Source organism: Botryllus schlosseri, chromosome 6, assembly GCF_051294905.1.
Source record: "Botryllus schlosseri isolate E-star chromosome 6, Bs_hap1, whole genome shotgun sequence".
Taxonomy (NCBI): Eukaryota; Metazoa; Chordata; class Ascidiacea; order Stolidobranchia; family Styelidae; genus Botryllus; species Botryllus schlosseri.
In genome coordinates this window covers 27684622-27707655 of record NC_137241.1, presented here as the reverse complement: position 1 = coordinate 27707655, position 23034 = coordinate 27684622, and the positions used below count along the sequence as shown (strand labels likewise).

At 40.8% G+C, this 23034-nt stretch overlaps 2 protein-coding genes across 2 annotated transcripts; both read left to right on the top strand.

Moving 5' to 3' along the window:
* Positions 1-267: 267 nt before the first annotated feature.
* On the top strand, positions 268-4531 carry LOC145441934 (apyrase-like). Its single transcript, XM_080319887.1, has 7 exons — positions 268-547; positions 1609-1750; positions 2062-2210; positions 2553-2680; positions 2854-2926; positions 3078-3248; positions 4157-4531. The coding sequence occupies exons 1-7, from the start codon at positions 448-450 to the stop codon at positions 4360-4362; spliced, it is 969 nt and encodes a 322-aa protein (XP_080176013.1). The 5' UTR covers positions 268-447; the 3' UTR covers positions 4363-4531.
* Positions 4532-5667: 1136 nt separating this feature from the next.
* LOC145441936 (apyrase-like) lies at positions 5668-19860 on the top strand. The gene is made up of 7 exons (XM_080319888.1): positions 5668-8702; positions 10585-10726; positions 13650-13798; positions 15482-15612; positions 15671-15743; positions 18789-18959; positions 19592-19860. The coding sequence occupies exons 1-7, from the start codon at positions 8603-8605 to the stop codon at positions 19789-19791; spliced, it is 966 nt and encodes a 321-aa protein (XP_080176014.1). The 5' UTR covers positions 5668-8602; the 3' UTR covers positions 19792-19860.
* The last annotated feature ends 3174 nt before the right edge of the window (positions 19861-23034 follow it).

Below are 23034 nucleotides of genomic sequence, written 5' to 3'. Positions count from 1 at the left end.
TCGGCCAAGGTTCCATATCATTCACCCTCAATCCACCTTAGCCTATTACTCAGATCCACTTTGAGTCACCGCTAATTTCCTGAGCAAGTTACGTTGCACGGCACCACGTGGTATCATGCATTTCTGCGATCTATTGCATCGAAAGTTGTACTATACGTTGCAAATAAAGAGATGCATCGAGTTTCATTCTTGTACAGTGAATGAACGTGTCCATATGTGTTATAAAAGACGTTCCTTAGAGGGCCTTCGGTGCAAATATCCAGCATTTACAGACAATGAATCATATATAGGCCTACTACCTATAACGGACCTTTGGAAAATGATGTGATGATGAAGCGATCAAACAAGAAAAGGAATCAGTTCGTCCTCATCCTACAACAACTTATAAATAATATTATAGTTCTGTCTCTCATTTGAATAGAATTGTGTTTACTGGCAATCTAAATCATGCCCTGCATTCTCGGATCTACCGCGCCCGTTGAGGTGAAAAGTGGGGTGAAGAAATTTCGAATAGGAATAATTGCGGATTTGGATAAACTTGCGAAAGGTAAGAATATTCTTCTTTTGAGATCGGGGTCTTATGTTATGCTGATATGGTTCTCATCAATACTTGGGGAGTTCGTGGAGAGTTAGTAGATGGTGTGGGTGACATAATAACTCATATATAACAGAATTAGTTTTCCAAGTTACCCTCTGACTGCCAATTTAGAATGTACTATGACTATATGATCGTGTCTGGAATTGGGTACGGGCATTGAATTTAAGAGTTGGGCCGTGATTTCCTGACGAATTGAAACTTTTGACTTGAGATACGACTGACACGCTTGTCTGGCGCTATATTTTATTCCAGATGTGACCAGACAACCGACTTATCGACTGCGTTTGTAGAAAAGCTCGTTCACGCATTCATATGTTTGATTTCGGCATTCCGTACGTTTCCTGTACATGGTTACACGATTTCATTAAACATCGAAAGTCTATCTTTGGGTTATAGTTTATTTTCAACATCCCCTTGCTGCGCTAACAAATCCACAAAGATTGATGCCACTATATGTAGAGGATAGAGCTGCCAAATCAGTTGAAATGATGGGGATGTAATCGTAAATCTAGAAGGCTGGTGCGAACGTTCGGTCTACGTTCACAAACAAAGCTTGGCAGGTTCCATACCCATGCAGTCAGTGATTTATCATAATTTTAAAATAATCTTACAGTCAATCATCAAAATTCCCTGGATTCCAACTGTATCACCATGACAGCATATTCATTCAACGCAAAACTAAGAGAGCCCTTGTGGTATATCGAGTTATGCTGATTTTTGAGAATTTCTTTGACCTATCCTACTATTTCAGTCATCAATGATAAAATGATAGATATAGCAATCCACAATGCATGTATGGAGATATATCGTACGCCATACGAGATACGATACAATGACTTGGAATTAGAACTGTGACGTCACTTGGCGTCATAAGTTTATGATCACACTCGTATTCATAGAGAGCTTTTCATCACGATCTTATATAGTGGTTCGCATCATCCCCAGTAAACGCCGATATGCAGAAATATATCGTTGAAGCTGAGATTTCCTTTATAAATTCGTGTCTTTAGGTACCGATGAGAAAGGCCAACCTGTTTGGAGAAGTAAGATAAGTACTGGAAGCTTAACCTACGATTTCACGAAGAAATCAGCCTGTGTCGAAATCCACAGCGGTGATGAAGCGGTTCCTATCCAGTCCAGCTATTCAAGGGGGTGCGAGCTGACTTATTTGTACTTTTTAGTTCAAATTGACCTACTGTTGATTGTCTTATGTATTTCGGTATGTATACAGAAAATTACAATCAGTTGTTTCCAATCCGCAGTTTCCATGCGAGACATCAAACTACATATATAGCCTACTTCAAACAATGACCATTGTGTAGTAAACGTTGAATCATGAAGTTTCAAGAGATCATACACTCGACCATGCCTGAAAGTACACTGTGATTTAACAATTCTGTTATTTCCATCGACGATGGCAATGCACTCCAAGCACTGAAAATATATTTACATGTATATTTCAGTACGAGAGGGATGGAGCTGTCGGAATTCATTAAATTTGGAGGGAATTTCTATACGGTTTGTGACAAAACTGGCATAGTATACCGTATCTCCGACACAAAGACCATTCCCTGGGTTCTTCTTGTGACAGGAGATGGCAATCAAGAAGCAGGTATACATCTTAATGTTATGAGTACAACTGTGGCTAGCAATGAAGTATCTTACTTACATATTATAACGCCAGACGACTACGATACAACTTCCACTTCCCATACACGTATACGAATGGTATGGATTTCAGACAACGCATACTACTATCATCGGTTTAGAAGTTGATATCCTCAAATTAACCGCGACCTAGCAGTGGGTAATACAAGTCCTCCGTTGCTGGTGTTCCACTGATCCCGCCAACCTAGCATATACGTATGAATCCTTGTATTTTAATTCAGTACTTTGTTGGTACTTACCTCTATCTTAATTAGAAAGCTGCAGCTATATTCATCATGGATTATAGGCTTCAAAGGCGAATGGATGACACGAAAAGACGGGAAACTTCTCGTTGGGAGTCATGGTACCGAGATTTACCTGGCCGATGGCAAAGTAGACAAAAACAAGAAATGGATAAAGGAGATAGATCTGAATGTGCGTATTTCTATGAAATGTCTCTCCCAAATTGAACAATCCCTATAGCTATTATATATGAGCTACTAACAATTTTCAACGTACGAATTAGAGTGCATGTGTGTCTACATAATAGGCCAATAAATGCAATGTGGACAAAATGATATTCTTCCATCGTGTATATTGCATTTTAGGGCGCCGTCAAGCATATAGACTGGAACGATAAATTCGATGCAATGAAAAATGCTTTGGGATGTCCCTCTCCAGGTGACCATATACTCCCGTATATACTTACCCCCTAGCAATGCACATTACACACTTCCATGCCTACTTGCGTGGTAGTCATTGATTGGAGATGCATCACAGTCCCTTCATAAGAACTGAAGGATTTTGATGCATAGATTATTCATCTTAACAGGCTACTTGACACATGAGTCGTGCGTTTGGAGCGAGGTGCACAAGCATTGGTTCCTCCTGCCCCGCAAGATTAGCAAGGAGGTTTTCGATGATAAGGCAGACGAGACTCGGTGCGGAAACGTGCTGCTGAAATGCGATGAGAATTTCACCAAGATCGAGAAAACTACAATTGGTATGGAGCGACTCATGATACCTTTGCACTAACATTAAACTCGAATCGTTATTTCTTTAATTATTATGCGTAATCACACATACTACTAGCGTAATGCGTGACCCTAATATTCAGTTCCTTATAGAGCCACGGCCCCGGACTTTTCACGCATGCAGTCGTAAACTATTGAAACTACCGGTCTACAACTAGGCAATGAATAAATTCAACCACATAAAATAAAGTTCAACCCCATTACATTAATTGTGCAAATGTACACCTGTGCAGTATTGAAGTTAAACACGGAAAAGAACATCCTGCAGTCGAACGTAGAATTAAATAAAACAACCGGTCTTACATTTTAAAATATATTGCTGCCTATATCTCTGATGCAAATACAGCAATCAAAATGTCAGTATATCAATCTGTGATAGCTGGTGTTTTCAGTTTGGTTGGGGGCTACAGTTAGGAGCGTTTTGTGAACAATTCAAGCCGCTTGCGATGCTCCAATAAACAGCTGCACATTTTGATTCAACACAGAGGAAACTATAGGGTTGCATTGAAAACAAGAGGTGTTTTAAAACACTTTGTTTAAAACATGTTTTAAACAGTCTTTAAACAAATGCAATTTTCACAGAAATGTTATTTTTTCGCCGTTTCCGGTTAATAAACTGTTATAGCACATATATCACTGGAACGGAATGGATGTTCTGATGATGGTGACCGTCGACCGTAAAAATGATGCATGGTGATATTGTGACGTGATAATTGATGACTCGTGACGTAATGGCCAAGATAATAAAAAAAAACATGTTTTAAATAAGTTTGTTCTAATGCAAACGTATAGGCCTAGATAAAACCGCACGTCGTCTAAAATGCTATCGATGATAAATTGTTGCTATCCTCTTCCATGCAACCCCTGCTTGTTACAGGCACTTTAAGACCGTCACGAGGATACGCATCCTTCAAATTCCTCCCGGGTACTAACGACTCTGTGATCGTCGCGATCAAATCGGAGGAGATCGGTGATGCGCAGCAGACCTTTTTCACGGTATTCGACATCGATGGAACTGTCATTCTCGACGATGTGCACATTGCGGATGCCAAATACGAAGGCCTGGAATTTCTTGATGAATGAACACTGAACAGCACTGATAAATAGCGACAAACTTTGGGATTGATGTTTCACTAAATTTATTATTTCGCTGAAACTGACGAAATATATTGAAGTTTGATAGGAAGTATTTCTTAGGATCGGTGTTACAAGTTAGGTACCGCAAGCTTAATAAAATTATACTTGAATGGGGTGCGTGACTACGGAAAAGGAATACAAAACACTGAACTGTATTAGATGTGTTAACGAATGTGAATTTTCAATGTCGACGTTAATCCATCCTCAACACGAATCATATATTTTCACCGTGGGAATGTATAGTGGAGTTAGAGTTACACTTTCCAGGTCTACAGGATGAATGTCTTTGGAATACTTCTGCGTTGAATAAGCTATAGTTACCTTACCAATTTTAGGCTGTAGTAGCACGGACGACAGTTACATTGATTTACTGTTAGGTTGAATTTGACCAAATTTATTAAATTGGTGAACCTTTGAATGCGACTATTATCGTTGAATCGCGTTTTTGTAGAACAACAATCCTTACCGCAGAAGTCGTCAGATGCGAACACCCCATGTAACAATGTATAGGAATAATTTAACGATTTCGTCTGTTGTAGTAATTTGCAATGACACGAAATTTCGCTTCAGACTCTGATGTAATGAGGGGGGCTCATGTGCAGGGTTGTAATGACTCGAGTCATGACTCGACTCGAATTGCGATTTTCTGATGACTCGACTAGAGTCATTTTCTCAAAATATGGAATTGACTCGACCCGAGTCAATCTGTGTATTTACTCGACTTGGACTCGAGTCATTGCGCATGACTCGGACCAAGTCGTATGACTCGAGACTCAGACGGCCAAGACCGACATTTCATTGTAATTTCGCAGAATAGTAAGTATTAAACTTTGCTTGACCTCTCAGTCTCAGGCGATACATATTCTCTCAGCTTGCCGTCAAAACGAAAGTCGCCGATGGCATGACGGAATGGAATATCATTACTGCCTATGATCGCCCTACAAATAGTAATGCAACTAGGGCGTGTGCAACTACTGCGAGTAATGCAACTAGGGCGTGTGGGGGGCGGTATGATATAGTGTAATTCCTTTTTAAATTCAAAATCCATGCCTACAACATCTATGCAAGCGTACTTGGCCAGGCTAGCCGTCTAGACGGCTTCCTGCTTGCAAAGGCAACAATCATGTTGAGTGTTGACTTATACCTCTGAATTCGCTTTCATTAGAGGGCGCTATAGCACGGTCGATTTTTAATTTGGTGGAGTAATTTAATCTCCCGCGAAATACAAATGAAAAAAGGTCGAAGTAAAAATCCGTATGATGTTCAGAATTGTATCTAACTGCGTTCGTGTGTGCTGCCTTCGGTTGTCGACGACAGAAAGACACACCAAGGTAGATAAAGTTTTAACCAACACGAAGTGCGCTTCCAGATCACTAGCGATAGCACCTTGGTCGAAGATCGTGCCGTATGGTCCTGTACTTGGAGTATGAGTCCCTCGGTTCAAATGCGACCAGCAGAGGGAAATATTGCCGCTCGTGAATAAATGTGAATGGGGAATTGTCTCCGTCTTATTTAAGAAGTTTCTCTTTTAGTTTGTTGTGGTACGTGAGAGGACTGCCAATATCGTTTGAGGGGTACCAATTCGGACCAGTGGTCACGAAATAAAACCATAGTTCAGCAAGGTATCGACTAACCTGGGAATAATATTTAAAATTTGAAGTGCACTCATGACTCTAAGGCTAAGCCCTTGTTGTAACCCTTGTTTCCAATTCAAATGTATATATATCTCGACAGACATTAAGGACAGATACAAATCCGTTCGTTGCTACCCTGAAACATATTCCTTCGCTTAGTTGTGTACATTTTCAGGAGAATTAGCAAGTTATCTGAGTCGACGATATCTTGCGATTGGTTTCCATTGATGTATGTATGTCATATGTTTGCCTATGTTGTATACCGCATTCGTGCGGAAAGAAATGCCTAATACATATGATATGAACCCATCTGACTCAACTGTCACAACGCGCGAGAGAGAACCGTGCGTTATCGAAATTTAGTTATAGAGTTATACGACGAATTGCTTCAAGTTTAACGACTTAATGGCTGCATGTGTATAAATATATGGCGTAAATGTGCGAAAAATTATAGTTGCAAGATGGCCACAAAATGTTTCAGAATGCTACGCTAAACTTGGTTTATAGTTTGAGTATTGAGAGTATCATTTGTCCTCTATTGACACGTGGACGTCTGTACCGGCAGACATTTTCACCTGAGAGCATACGTTTTGGTGATTAGGCCTACCGTTGACAGTTGAAGTGACTGACGGTGCATTCGAGTGTAATGTACTCTCGCTCTCGTCTATCTAGTAATTCGACACGGCAGTACAAACTGTATCGAGAGACTTCAAACTATTGCGTGCAAGAACTAGTCTATATTGAGCAATATATTCTTCTTCAAGTCAGAATAGTATTTAAGAGTGTAGAGATTCAGACTGCTGTTTTGTTAGTTAAGAATGTAACTCGCGACTTGTCAGCCATCATGTAACGTAGCGGCTATCCTGCACTCAGGTTCACCCTTATATTCGAGTCTTCCTCTACGATTAATTTATGATGACGAAAAGTACGTTATTTTGAGCGTACCGTATAGCCTGCCTTTTATAGCGGAGTTGGATACGCCGACCAGTATTATAAAGCAATCGTATTGCAAACCCCGGACATGCCACGCCTTGGCATGTCATGTGCTGCGTTACGAATTTATATGCTACTTAAATCCTGGCCCTGCAGCGCCAGGTCTATGAATAGATAACCGCCATATGTGTCATTGTCCATATTATGAGTAATAATTACCATATTCTACTCAATTTCCATAGAATCTTACATCACAATGTAGCTAGTTATCATGGAATCGCACCATTCGTGAAAGAGACGATGCCACTATAATCTTACGTCCCCTATAATGCCACTATAGAGAGATTCTCTATTAATCCCAAAGACATCGAAGACATTCACAGTATTGTTTGCTGACTGCACCACCGAATACAGAACTATTGATGTCATGAGACGAACTCTGCGATATGTTTGACGTTCAATTTTCTATATTGAGAATGCTCTTTCGAAGTATCTTTGTGGAAAGATATTCGTTTGAATCCAGACAAATATGCATATATCTGCGGTGAACGCATCTCAATTCGAAGTTTGATCACGACCTCTTTTTCGTGTATTCGCGTATCAGTTTAAGTTGGACCTACCTTGGACGTGGGTTCATCCGACGTATGTCCGAGTCCATTTCTTGTAAAAGAATGGAAATATTGCAACTATGAATTTTACTACTCTATAAAATGTAATTAAGGAAAGGCGTTTCATTGATACTCTGGGACCGTGGATATCCACTGGCTGGATCTACCTATACCTAGAATGCCTAGTTAGGAACATCTAAATTTGAATTTCAACGTTTGAAATAACCAAATGTCCTTCAAATAGCCTACGTATTGAGCCATTCGCAATGCGTGGTAGGCCTATATCACGCTTTCAAGAAACAACGATACCGAAGGTAGACATGCAGATTGAGGATATTTCTCTGGCAAAAATTAAGGACATACAGGGTCTTGAGTTCTGTGGTTGGTAGGGTTACCAATCCATACGTCCTCGCTTAAGAGGATTTGTCCTCATAAAAATGGAAAGTGTCCTCGAAGTCGGAGGACGGCCAAATGTCCTCTATTTTGGGAATGTGTCCTCTTTTTTCAGTAAAAGTATTAAAATCCCATAAAAAACTCGACTTTCAGGCAGAATTGGAAAGCAGAATTGTAGAAAAGTGGGTAATGCGGGTCTCGTAGAAAAATTGACAAATTTACCACTTTTCTTTTCTGGTGCTGGAGCTTCCAGATTTTTTTAAAAAAGTGTCCTCTTTTCGGATCTCAAAATGTGGTAGCATTAACTATAGTAGTCTACGACCATAGAATAAAATAGGAAATGCACAGGGTGTATGTGGAGGCAGGGATATGTGTATCCCAGTAGCAGAGTACCGATACGTGTTAGCATCAGTAGCCAGTTTCGGCAACTAGTCGCGCATGAATGTTAGCCTGATTGAAGCTGGATATTTGGAATTTGCTGTCAACGAGTCAAGCAGTTAGTTCAGCGAGTTTTTCTCCTATTTAGTTACAATTTCCATTTCTCTTCGAGTGTTAAATCGTTTCCGATTTTGTGTGCAGGCTTTTTCCGAACGTTCCTAAAGCATTTATAGAGTTAAAATGCCTTACGTCCTAGGATCTCAAGCGCCCGAAGAGGTGGCGCCGGGAGTGACGAAGTTCAAAATCGGCATGATAGCGGATCTGGACAAACTTTCGAAAGGTAATGGCCAGGAAAGTCGCTGAATTATCACATTAACGAATATAATGGGGCTGAGAATTCTTAATCTATCTTCTTACAAGACAATTATGATTATTTCTTTGTGCAAGTGTAGCGGCCAACACTTCTGTGGGTGTGTTTTACCTTGAATCATCATTATTGGTGGTTATATGCAGTCTGCTTACCGGATTACTGGACCAAGACCTAACATCGACCTCGCCCTCCGCCACATGCCACCTCATTTTGTCGCTTGCGTCTTATATTCTCTGCATTACTTTTCATTCAGTGTGGATGCCTCTTCTTTACTTCACCTAGGCCAGTGGTTCCCAACCTTTTCGTCTTCATTGTCCACTTCAGATTTATTCCGAGCCTTCATTTCCCACCAGGACCGTAACAGCACTTTTTCAGCCCCACCAAAAAACGTTGGTCTTGGGCCCCAGAACCCCCTCAGCCACGCTGAGCCTGTACGCGATTTCCCTGCAACTTATAGTTACATTTGGTCTACTGTTTAGTGCGTCGCCTTATTTCGACTATACGCGCAAACACGCAAAATTTATATATTCCGTGTTTGAATCGGCCAATATGATCGGGAATTGCATATATTTTGCTATCAATTTTATCCCCTCGCTGCTCACGTAATCAGATTTACCGGTAGAGCTGAGTGAGGTGTGCTGGAAAAGGTAGGACCCCTAAATAAGAATTGAACATCTTCGGGCGGTCCTATTGGTGTATTGACTTCGTTACATTATGCTATTTCGTGACCTCCTATATATCAGCTATGTCAATAGATGTGGAAATCGCCAAAAGTAAAAGGCACACACGAATTCAAATTGGCATTGCTTTACTGGCAAATAATTTTTCCCTGCGGGATGGCATTTGTCATGTGGGGTTCAGATCGCCAGGACGGGAACATTCGGCGCCAGCCATTTAGCCAATTAAACATATATCTATATTGTATATATATCGAAGTTTTGGGTCACTAAAAGGGCATGTCTTCTCGGCCAAGGTATCCTAGCTGTTGATCGTTCTGGCACATTTCTCGGAGTTGCATCTTACATGGCCTATAACTTCATATGCCTTGTTGCGTCGTGGCGCAGTAATGGCCGACGCCGAAGTCTCCATTTTTATAAATTCCACGTATTTTCATGGGGGAAGGGTACCTAATAATGGGAGAAAATTTGAAAAAGTGTCATAAATTAAAAAATACTTTAATTTATGTTAATTCACGAAATAATTTTGGCCCCCTTCGAGCTCACCCCCCCCCAATTGGGGGGTTTGGGGGCGGCAGTTACGGTCCTGTTCCCCACTACCCAGCACTTTTGTCATCACAGAGCAGCTATTTGCTGGTTTTACTACACAAGACCCACAACCACACCAGTACGCAAGACAATCGCCTATAATTGCAACATGAAACGTATTGTGAACCGATACCAGTAACGCTCAAAATTTCGCGAAAGCGTTATTTCACGTCAAACTAGTCGTGCGGGATGCGTTTGTGAAGCCATCATTGACCATCCAGAGTTAAAAATGAGGTTTTGTGAACAACGCGCAATGTAATTTTCGATACATACATTCCAGAGCAGTAACGGTAATTGCGCATGTGTATCCGTGAATATGTAGAAGTAGACTGTCCTGTATATAATTTTGAACAAATGCGTCTATTCCCCACCAGAAACCATTGAATTCCCCACTAGTGGGGAATTCCCCACCGTTTGGGAACCACTGGCCTAGGCTAAGGTGGGTGTCTGATATTAAAGGCCACTCCAAGTTGTTTCGACACCTTCCTATCTTTTCATTGTATCGCAGTCTTGTGATGTTTTGAAACGATGAAAATATTAATAAACTTGATTGATTGATTGCTGCATATGCCGCAACACATTTTCAGAAATTGACGAGGAAGGCCATCCTTTCTGGAAAAGTTTGATATTGACTGGGTCTTTGACGTACGATTGCAAGAATCAAAAGGCTACTGTCGCGATGGAGTCTGCCGACGACGCCATTACGATCAAGTCCGCATATTCAAGAGGGTATGTTCGACCGCCTATCGTTATATATACGTCACCACATGATAAGACGTCCACGTCCATATTTGTTCAATAACAAGAGACTGGAATATGGCTCGCAACTGACGTGCAGGTTCAATCCGCCAAGATCCGACCAGCTGCAACTAGAAATTCTTCACAGATCGTTAAAGATGTATTTGAACTTTTCATATTGGGCTGCAAATGCGTGCATTCTTCAAAAACAACGAAAACGCGTCAGTATAGGAATGAGCGACATGTACGTGCGAGCCTGGGGCGAAATCAAAAATCTACAAATGCGCTCTTAAAAACCTCAATAACGATTGCACTTTCACCTACAAAATTGATATACCATAAAATATGGAAATCACAGAAAACGTGAACATGAATACCGAACAGTCTGCGTTATTACGAACTGTCGCTATCCGCAAAGGTTGGAATTAGAAAACCGAAATTTGTCCATATTCCGCCTGGAATACAGCTGAAAGAGTTGAATGCGCTGTTGAATATGCATCTTCAACTTCATCAAATAGAAATTCTCAATATTCTATACTTCACTCGCGTAACGAAGTTAGAAAGTAGGGATGGTGTGAACGAAAGGTTCGCGTTCGCGTTCATTGTTTGAACCTCGAAAATTTAGAGGTTCAGGTTCACAAACGAACCTTGGTAGGTTCTGCACTGTGAACCTTTTTCAGGTGTTACAATTTTCACTTATAACATCTTTAGTTAAAATTTATTGCATTTCAACGGCGGGCCACTCTATGCATATGGCGCTGGCAGCATAAAAAACAATCAACACTAAACGAGCATGCACCTTGACAATCTCAGAAATTTTACTTGCTTTGTTCCAAACGTTTACTCAAAATATCTAGCTTTCCGTTTGTGAATATTTAGTGACTCTCTGCTGTGAGCTTGACCCGCAATCTCACAACTTCAAAAGCGAAATACACTACATGTAGATAGTCAGCGAATTATGCTTATTCAACCAATCAATTGTATCGATATCGTTGTCTGATGCAAAAAATCTAGCAGACGCACCGATTCAATCTTGATTTCATATGTTTATTGTATCATAAAAACCAAATCCGTGGGATTGAGGTGTTGGCTACTGCTGTATAACTTGATAATGGGGTGATATCGGTAGCCAAGTATAGAAACCCGTTTTACACTCCGCTCAATATCAACGTAGCAATACTCATGAGTCTGCAGACGCCGAATACATTGTCCGCCGAATACATTGTCCGTAAGGCGTAAGCCTCGTATTCCCTTGCAAGTCATCGTCGAAATTGGTGACAAAGCGACCGAAGATATTGATTTTATGGGATTATTATATCATTTGATTGCCGCAGTTGATACATTTGATGACGTTTAAAATGTCATATGTATACCTCACCATTGTGGCATTACGTGGCCCAAGTAGTCGCTATAGCATCATGTAGGCTACATTAATATAGGCTATCACTTCACTGAAATGGAGGTTTGGAAATAGCTATATGACGACACGTGACGCCATGAGGTTCACGTTCGCGTTCACACAGAACCTTTCAAAAAAGACACCATCCCTATTAGAAAGGCCCGACTGCCTAATATCAGACTAGGACAACTAGATAATTCTAGTTATCCAATTAAACTAATTAGATGGAAATACCGGTGATCTAATTCTAATTTAATTTGCTTCTATGTTTTTGTTGCTATGCTCTAATTTTATTTCTATTATAATTTCTGGTTTTCCCGTAAATGCTCCAGGATAACTGTATAGTGCGAAACGAGCTATAGCAATGCTCAATTTCTCATGCTTGAGAATGCGAAACTCTGATTTGTAACGAACTGTGCCAGATTATATTTCCAAGTTGCCGAGAATTCAGTAATTCTAATCTATTTTGGAAAAACTGTCTTGCTTTAATTGTAGTTTTAGTACAATTTGAAAGAAAGCTGTGTAGCTCTAATTCTAATCCTAATCTAATTTGGAAAAGATGGAAGTTTTATACTTGTCCAAAAAACTGCCTGGTGTGCCCAGTTTGTCACATTTCGTAGTCCGAAGCAGGCAGAAACCATACATATATGCGCTTGTCAACCTTTAACGTATATGAGTCGAGTCCACAAGTGGATGAAGACCGACTTGGTACAACAGCAACCTAAAAATCCCAGTCGCAAGATTGCGATACAATGAAAAGATATAAAGAAGTCGGATAAATAATCTTTCAAGCAACCAAGCATTCACTTTGACCTGCGGCTAGTAATAAAAACCATAAGAATTGCAAATTGATATACGTAATCCTAGCTGATAACTATTGAGAAAGAAAACAGGAGATATACCGATGGGAATGTTTTTGATATTAGCAGGAGGCTTTGATTTCTCATGGATGTGGCCCGCGTGGTGTACGATAGCAGATACATGCGCCTTTTTCACGCAATTTGTTACTTGCAAATTCATCGGTTCAAGCATCCTCCAGAGCTCGGACAGCAAAAGTTGCCAACACTATAGCCTTGACAAATAGTAGATTCAAATGCCATCACCAGGACATACTTCCTTTTCGTTTACATAGTCTATCAGCATGTCCCACTTCCTTGTCATGTCAAACAAGCAATGTGGGAAAATACAGAACGATATCAATCCCAATGCGTGCAAACTCCACTCTTATTTTCTCTCTTCCTTGTTCAGCTGATATAGAATCGATTACGATAGGTTACATTTATTCGGCGTGATAAACATCGAGTATTAACGGAAAGATATTGCAAAACGATACGAATTGCAATAGTCAACGTTGTCGACACATATACCAAAGCGTGCATTGAATGGTTATATCCAATCAATCAATCTGGTTTATTAATATTTTCATCGTTTCAAAACATCACAAGACTGCGATACAATGAAAAGATAGGAAGTTGTCGAAACAAGTCACACTTGTAACCGAATCTCATATTTCAGCATGAGAGGAATGGAATTGTCGGAACTCATCAGTTACCAGGGAAGATTTTACACGGTCTGCGACAGGACCGGCATCGTGTACGATGTATCCGCGGAAAAGGCTGTTCCCACCGTCATATTGGCCAACGGAGACGGCAAGCAAGATTCAGGTTCGTGTGTGTGGGAAGGTACTTGAATTGTGTACACGGAATCTGATACTCATTTCGCCAATTTACAAGTTGATTTCTCCTGACTGATGTTTGTGGCTTGCTATGAATGAAGCTGTCTTGCGGCAAATCCAGCAACTCTACAAGGAATGTCGTTTACAAAAGCATTACACCATTGCCACCAGAGATCGAGGTGGCGATGTTAGGATTTTGATATAAACATCACTAATACATCAAAACACTGGCGGGCAATATAATCAACGCCAAGCTCGACTATAAGAATCCTGATATGGGAATTGCGAAGGTCTCCACGAGACTTTGACAAGCCACTAGATTTTAAAATGGGCAATTAGAGCTATGGAACTACTCACGTTCATTTTAAAACTCACAACTGTAACAAGAACGCAACGACCTTTGCAAATGCGTGGCTTACTGATTCGATGAGAAATATTGGAGACAGAATCGGCAGAATTCGATTGATTTTTTTGAAATGCGCAACCAGAACTATACTCAAAGAACCAGTAGTCAGTTGGCGTCAACTACAACAAGATTGGTAGTTTTTACAAGATTGATATCCACTCATCGCGGAATTTGAAATGCTCCATGGAGGTGCAGAACTGCAATATTCGATTGAATAGGAGATTCATGTTGTAATGAACCGGAATATTTTCGACTGACACTCGCCAGGGATAACCGTCAGCAACTAGTATAGAGAATAATTGGAAAGGACATTGAACATACATTTGTCCTCGCAACGAAACCAAACCGTTGATTGTATAGATCAGGGGTGTCAAACACACGGCCCGCCGGCCGCATCCGACCCTCTAGATGATTTCATCCGGCCCGTGAAGCAATTCCGAGTAGATCGAAAAATTCCTATATTATCCAGCACTTAACAAATGTTGAGATTTTATGCAGGAAATACTTTAATTAAATATTCCCTCAAGACAGCAAATGGCAAGCATGTCTTAGGCCACATTATAACCACCCGACCTCAGTGTTCTGCTTTCACTTTCTCCGATTCGAGCAGGCGAAAAGGGCACAATGTTCGCACTGCTGTGTCACTTCCCATCAAATCTAGGTCGCGGGACTTGGGATGAGAAACCCGACTAGCGATTTAGTAATAATAACCCAAATTTCTTCTCCCGTGTGTACACTGTATGCCTACAGTTAAATATCTTGTATTCGCCAGATTACGACTACAGCAAAGGGAGCACAGAATTATGCCAACTCATATCATCGTTAGCACCACTGTTTTATCGGCGCTTAACTGTATTCAACCGGACAATCATCGTATTTTTGCCAATACAATTGTTCGCGAATGAAGGTGTTACGACTTGCTGGAATAGAACCCCTATGATACGTGTATTATCTATATATGCTTGATAATAAAGCATTCAAATGAAAAACAAAGGCACGAGTGATATTTGGGAATCAGTTTACTGATCCGGCCCGCGGGCGATTTGAAGGCTTGAATCCGGCCCGCGACGCAATTTCAGTTTGACACCCCTGGTATAGATTTATATTGTTGATACAGACACCATAAATATATAATATATGCAACAGATGCAAAAGACTGCCTGGAAAGGGCGAACTTATTCAGCATTATAATATGCCCTGCCCATAGCCTAGCATCTTGTTGGTAATTTCATCAGTAATAACGTTGACGAAACTGATCTTTTCCAGGCTTCAAAGGAGAATGGATGACTCGTAAAGACGGGAACCTTTTCGTCGGAAGCCACGGCAGAGAGTTTGTCGATGATGACGGCAAGATAGTCAACATCGACAAGCAGTGGGTGAAAGAAATCGACCCTAAAGTAACCCGCGATACTAAACTTATTGACGTTTTGTAAAAAATCCCTGTTGGCATTTTAGGGTGGCGTAGTACATGTTAACTGGAGCAAGCATTACGACGCTATGAGAAACGCTTGCGGATGCCCGTTTCCAGGTATACTTTTAAGGCTTTCAATTATGAAGTATATTAATGGAGCACATCGTCAGATAAGATGAACCAGCAGTTAGTGACAATTCCCAGTTTCTATGAGTTGCGATGTAGGCCAGGTCTAGCCCTTGACTAAAGAGCTATGCATTCACGACTGTCGGACGGAAGTCGCGGTCCTCTGCGCCAGTATAATGGGATTATAATGTCACCAATGACTTTACAGAAACGCTGAATTGAGAGGAGTCGTCATATCCTGTGCAAGCTTTGAGTTGCAAATTGAAATCCGGAATGCATCGGCAGCTATACACTCGATCACGACCATATTAACTCGAATCCATTCAGAAGTCGTGGAGTTGTTATATCCAATGTCAAATCGAGATGTTTAAATAGTCATACTCGGTTTAGCGAGGGGCATATCGTGACAGAATCCAGTCGAAATGTTACCACTGTTTCTTGACATCTTCACCAATGTTCCTCATCAGTGTCAGTATCAATTTAATAATATTTTCATCATTTCAAAACACCACAAAACTGCGATACAATGAAAAGATAGGAATGCGTCGAAACGACTTGGAGTAGTCTTTGAGATCAGACACCCACCTTGGCCTAGGCGAAGTAGAGAAGAGGCATGCACACTGGATTAAAAGTAAAGCATAGAAAATAAAAGGCAAGCGACAAAATGAGGTGGCATGTGGCGGATGGCGAGATCGAGATGTTAGGTCGTGGTCCGGTAATCCTGAAGGCTCACTAGGATTCATTTAGAAGAAATTGCCCGTATTTCAACTTGAATGCGGACATGCTAGGCGACTGTCGGATAGACGGCGAGATGCTGTTCCACACGTCACGTCCTGCATATGGCAGTTGTTATTCGTTGACGCGCGTGCGCTTTTCGAGGTGAAGTAGTCGGTGAAATTTCAGGACATTGACTGCAATGAAACTGATAAACTTGACAATTTCTAGCTTCCTTGTATCTTCTATGTTTAGAACACCAAATCTTTTGAGTGGCGATTTATCAGTTGCACGTCCAGGCCCCCCATGGGGCTTTGGCAATGATACGGATGATCCGATGTTGTAGTTTTTGCAGTGGGTCAATCGTATTCTTGCAGGCAGCACCCCATCAAAGAATATGTCATCACTGTCTAAACCGGTGGTTCTTGACTACTGTTCCACGGAACACACGGGTTTACTTGAGACGGTCTCGGGGGTTCTGTGGAGGCCAAGACCCACACTCAACTCATTCACCTGATTTGTAATGACACGTATTCAGAGACACGTCTCTATCTCAAACTCAAGTCGTGCTCGACGGAGCAAAGGTTGAGTCCAGCTCGATTCGAGAGATCGTTTGGTATTCGGGTAGGATTTCGAGCGTTGCTCGGTTTCGAGTCTTTACTCGATAGATTAGACAGCTTGATGACTGCTTGCCGACGTCTGCGGTTTTGTTAATTGCTCGCGATCTGGCAATCTGCGAGCTTGGATGTGATGTTGGTTGCCTAGTATTGCCTCCAATTACGTCAACACATTATATTAGAATTATACGCTAGATGTATAGACGAAATAACACCGCTCAAAAACATGACTACTCGACATACTGTAGTAGCCAAAGCAAATATATTCAAATAATGAAACACCAGACTTCATCCTGAAGTTTTCAGGCATGAGCACAAGCTAGTTATTGCATTACTGATGATGGGTATTCGTACCGCGTTGTTAACATTTCCGACATACACAGGGACGGACGGTTTTATCAACTGTATTGCGATGATCTAACATTGCGGACATTCATAAAGCGTCAGGTCATCTACCATCGAGTATTGCATTTGTCCGCATCGCCGAGGATTCGGTTCTTGTTAGGATTGGAGGATAATATTGTATTTCAGTAACATTCATCTTCCATTCGTTTCTAAGTATTCTCGGAATTAAGCAATTTTGCGAATCCATCGGAAACCTTTCTGATGAAAAATGTCCGCCAATTTGGGAATAGCCTACGCAGCCAACGATGAAGCCATACGGCGCTAGGACATGATTTCCTTCTTATAACGGCGCTATATATTACAGTTGAAATTGTGGATTCAGGCACCAAACATGCTCACAGCGCAATTTCCGCAATATATTCAGAGTCAAACCGTAAAAAAGGGAATGAGCAAGGCCTTGAGTCTGCCCACGGCTTGACTCAGAAAACGCTTGCTCAAACGCCGCATTTCGAGATCGACTCCAACCTCAGATCGTCATTGAATACCATAACCACAAAAGTACAACTCGAAAGAGCGCCAAGTTCGACTCCAATCGAACTCAAACTCGTTCTCTCGCTTCGCTTTCTGAATACCGATTCTTACGCAATGTTGACGCAAAATGAGTTAGAGCACTGAGTAAGGTTTCTTGAACACGGGCTCATGGCCGGTAGGCACGGTCCGTAGTAAAATTGTGACTGATGTGGTGTTACGTCGTGTACAGATGCGTATAGTCGGGGAAAGTTGCGGTTCGAAATCGAGACTACGTCCTTCTGAAATACCAACTCAATCTCCTGTATTTATAGGCACGTTTGTAACCAAGCAATTGGTATCACTTGGTATCACTGTTACGTTTCGACCGTATAATGACAGTTTCCAAGTGAAGCCTCTCATTTCTGAACTGGTATCTGAAAGGAAACAGAAGATTTGCAATATATATGCATTATAATGTTTTTGTTTTGTGCGTAAGATTCTGTTTTAATGGTCGTGCACAGTTCATTTTGTACACCAGTAATATATAGTAAAATACTAGATGCTTACTATCGTGGATTTTTGTTCTATGACTGGGCGGGAATTCGTGGCTCCGCAAAGGATCGCAGATTAGCGTAAGTGTTACGCAGGTTAGCAAAGGTCACAAACCACCGGTCTAAACTGTGTTCACTATAATTTACAAATTCGCTAGAAATTCCGTATACCGGTTACCGATGCAGGCTAATGTGAAACCTCTTTAGGCGGACGTCACTTTAAATGTAATAGATTATTCGGATTCGTACACCAATGCACAAAGGTTGCGGGTGTGACCGTTTCCAATATTTTCCTTCAGGCTATCTCACTCACGAATCAGGCGTGTGGAGCGACGAGCACAACAGCTGGTTCTTTCTGCCTCGCAAAGTGAGCAAGGAGCCTTACGACGAGAAGAAAGACGAGACGCGATGCGGCAACGTTCTCCTGCGATGCAACGAGGATTTTTCGGACATCCAGAAAACTACTGTTGGTGAGTCTTTGATTCCGATTTATAGTAGGCTTGCCTCGTTTGGTGTATTGGAAACTTTAGCCGCGTTCGATTAGCACTGCTGTGTTAAATTAGAAGGTGATCATTGGTCAGTAACTGAGTACTTCTACTTTCTCAGAGTTCTCAATTAGGTTTATTCAAGTGGCTTATGTTTTCGAGATTATTTTCACTTCTACCAAATAGTTTCAACCAGAAGTACTTTCTTTCAACACTTAGCACTTGTAAGAAGCAGTTTTGGCATATTTTTGTATCGCTCCCATTTTTTATGAGTGAATGTCATAGTAGCGGGGAGAAATCAACTTCTATACCGGTAACATAATTTATTTTTTGACAATTTTGGTGTCACTTGCGATTTTGCGTTAGTCGCGAGGATGCACCAAGCAATTTCAGTGTTACTGCCCTCCCCTTTCTACTTTCATTTGAGGTATACTTTGACATAATTTAGAAATAGATATTTCTATGTTAATTGAGTTGAAATTTATTGTATTACCTCTAGTTCTACTTGAGCACCAACGCCGACTATTTTAACAGTCTCTGTGTATGTGTTCAGCGTAAACTCGCATTGCGAATGCCGTTGACATTTTCGTGATAACACGCACAGTTGACCGTTGTAGGTAATTTGACGCCATCTCGCGGATACTCTTCCTTCAAATTCATTCCCGGCACTCGCGACAGCGTGATCGTGGCCATCAAATCTGAGGAAATCGGCACCTCTCAGAAGACCTTCATCACGGTCTTCACGACTTGCGGAAAAGTTATCCTTGACGATGTTCATCTCGCTGATGTCAAATACGAGGGCCTGGAATTCGTTTGAGAGTGGAACTTTTAAGTTCTATTAATCAGTTGTGGCATTCCGTGAAATAAAATAGATGCTGGGTTCCAACGCGGTGTAACTTGGTATGATGAAAAAACATATCAGTACTGTTAGACTGTGTAGGTTGGAAAAACTCGGATAATTTCAAATGCAATGTTCCACATGGTATATAGCTGGGGTGGGCACTCTGATGAAGTTTTCCAACGTTGAGCGTGTCATTGCAATTTTGTTATAGATTATCGTAAATGCCCCTGAAGTATAGTTGTAACAGCAGATTCCATGCGAAGATAGATTGAAGTAACAGTTATTAACGTATGGAATGATCCGGAATGGGATGGGCGGACCTGATTCATGCACGAGTCGCATATCAAAATCTTAGTTTTAGAAGAGCCACAACACGAAAATTCAAAAATATCAATTTGTTCCGTTGTAATGAAATGTAGGCTATCGAATGAAGTTTATTATTGTGTGGTGATACAGTGCGTCTCCATCCGGGTTGCAAGGTGTTTGAAATCAGGCCGATATTACATGAAAGTAGGTCGGAGCAGTTCCTTGAAGTGTTGATGGGCATTTCAAAGAAGATTTCAGCTCGGTAATCTTAGTACACCGTAAATCTGTATTCGTTGGGTAACTCATGGTAACGTATTGGTGTATGGCTTCGTAATGACGTTTCGACTTACTAGCGTTGTAGTTACTGAACGAATCTTGACGGATAAGGTCCAATGGCTTACCTCCATTATCACTGAGTTCAAACTCTTCCTCCCATTCAGTGTTAGAAGTTATATTTCCTTTTCATACTTACTTCTCTTGCAATTATAACTCAACGACATTTACTTGGCCTAATCCTGCAGTTCTTGCTAGCCTGTACAATACAAATGGAAGAGCCTTAATCACCATTCCTATACCGTACTATGATGGTGATTGCATGGTGATATGCGCTGGAGTCACTATTTATCAAGTCATTGTTGAACACAATGATGTGTGATTGATTGATGACCAATTAGGAAACGCCAGACCAGAGGTGGTCAGTAACGAAGTACTTCTACTTTTTCGAAGTACTCAAGTAGATCTGATTGTCGCTACTTCTACTTCTACTTAGTGATATTTTGTGATCTACTTACTTACTTTTCGCTATTTTCAGTTTGTCAAGTAGAAGTAGTTTAATCCCCCAGTAAGAAAGATAGCCTAAGGAATTTCGGGGCTGTTTTCACGTAGTTTCAACATTTAATATTCATAAAAGACATGTAGGCTAATACCCAATATTTTCGTTGCCCTTCGCGCACAGTAGATATGGTCTGCCAAATATGTTTTAACGGAAGTATCGCTGAATATAATTTCGATACCGGGTTGCGTGGTTCCGTTCGCACCGCATTGTTGCCTATATCAAATATTTCATCACAGTAAGTATGGCCCCCCATAACGTTTGAAACTATCGTTTAGCAATCTTGCCATAACCTATTATACCTAGCAGCCCATGACGTGTCCTAATATGGAAAAGTGGACATTGACTTTTTTAACGTTAGGCCTATTTCAGCAGACCACCGTTGAAATTTTCTGGACAAAAGACATGAAATATATTTTCCGCATTTTAGAAGTATAATTTGTATTTTTCTTTCAATGACGAGTATTATACGTTGAGTTCTAATCATAGTTTCAGTTTTTTGTCTGGAAAACATACATGTTGAAGTATAAAAGCAAGTGTAGTCATGCGTTATATTTTCTGAAAATTAAGCTATACACTATATGGCAATTTCACGAGCTGCTATATTTTTAATTAACGTATACCAATTGCGCAAAGTTTTAAAGCCGTATCCAACACAACTTCTCCGTATTGCTCTTCGACTGAACTTGGAGCCTTATAATATGGGGATGGGGGGGGGGGGGGTCATGCCATATTATCTAAAACGCGGTGTTCGAGTAAACAAAGAATTAGTATCGCATTCCATATCAATACTATCATTTATGTCCCATAATATGGACGACTGCTTATTCTGTCAAACATTGAAACCTCCTGGGATATATCAATATGAATCGAGCTCTATACACCTTCCACGTACCTCAATTTGCAGCTTTTGACAGTCAATGCCAACGAATTACGACCATTTTCAAAACTACTTACTCACTTGAGTAGATTTAAAGTCAGTCAATTCTACTTCTAATTCAAGTAGTTTTAGGTTGCTTACGAAAGAAGTACTTCTACTCGTACTGGAGTAGATTTTTTCGTCGCTACTTCTACTTCTACTTGAGTAGCTTTCTTGACTACTTTGACCACCTCTGCGCCAGATCCCTTACCACCGATAACAAGGACATTATTGTTGTGATGACGTACACCGAAAAGAGGGGGCTGGTGGGTTTGTTTTATCACCCATTGGGGCACAAGATCAGCGTTTGACGAAGTGCTGTTACGGTCCTGAGCGCCGCCTTCCCCTAAATTTTACAAGTGCTTTAAGTAAACTATTAGGAAAGAAATAACACGAAAATAAAAAGCATATTGCTAATACGCGATAAAATGCATCAATTTATCATCAGGTTAACCGTTAAACCTTTCTACTAGGGATGGTGTGAACCTCTGAAAGGTCCAGGTTCGTGTGAACGCGAACCTTTTTGAAAGGTTCTGCGTGAACGCGAACGTGAACCTCGTTACATCAGCTAATTCTAACCCTACATTTCAGTGAAGTGATCGCCTATATCAGGGCTGGGCAAACTACGACCCGCGGGCCGAATGCGGCCCGCAACACCGTTCCATGCGGCCCGCGAGAGTCTAAAGACACTTTTTTTAAATATTGATAAAATGCGGACTAAAAATCGAAATAATGCAGGGACTTGAATAAACTTTTTCTTAGTATATTTCACCATGATAATTCTAAGACAGTGGTTCTGAAACTGGGGGCATGAAAACATCTGAAGTGGGGCGCGAACCTGAGCTCAACTGAAAAAATTTTTCGCGCGATTTACATACACTTCATAATTATTGCTCTGATTTTGTCTGAATTTCCTTTCATGCCTTCAAACTATCCATTAGGTTTGCTAGCATCCTGGTTGCCAGACTTGGGCAACTAGGAAATTTTCAGCTTTTCCGAATTAGATTAGAATTAAAGCTTAGCAGTTTTTTGAAATTTGATTAGAATTAGAATTAGAGCTATACAAGTTTTTCCAAATTAGATTAGAGTAAGAGCCACACAGCTTTTTCCAAACTAGATTAGAATTAGAATTAGAGATGTGCATTTTTTTAATTAAATAGGA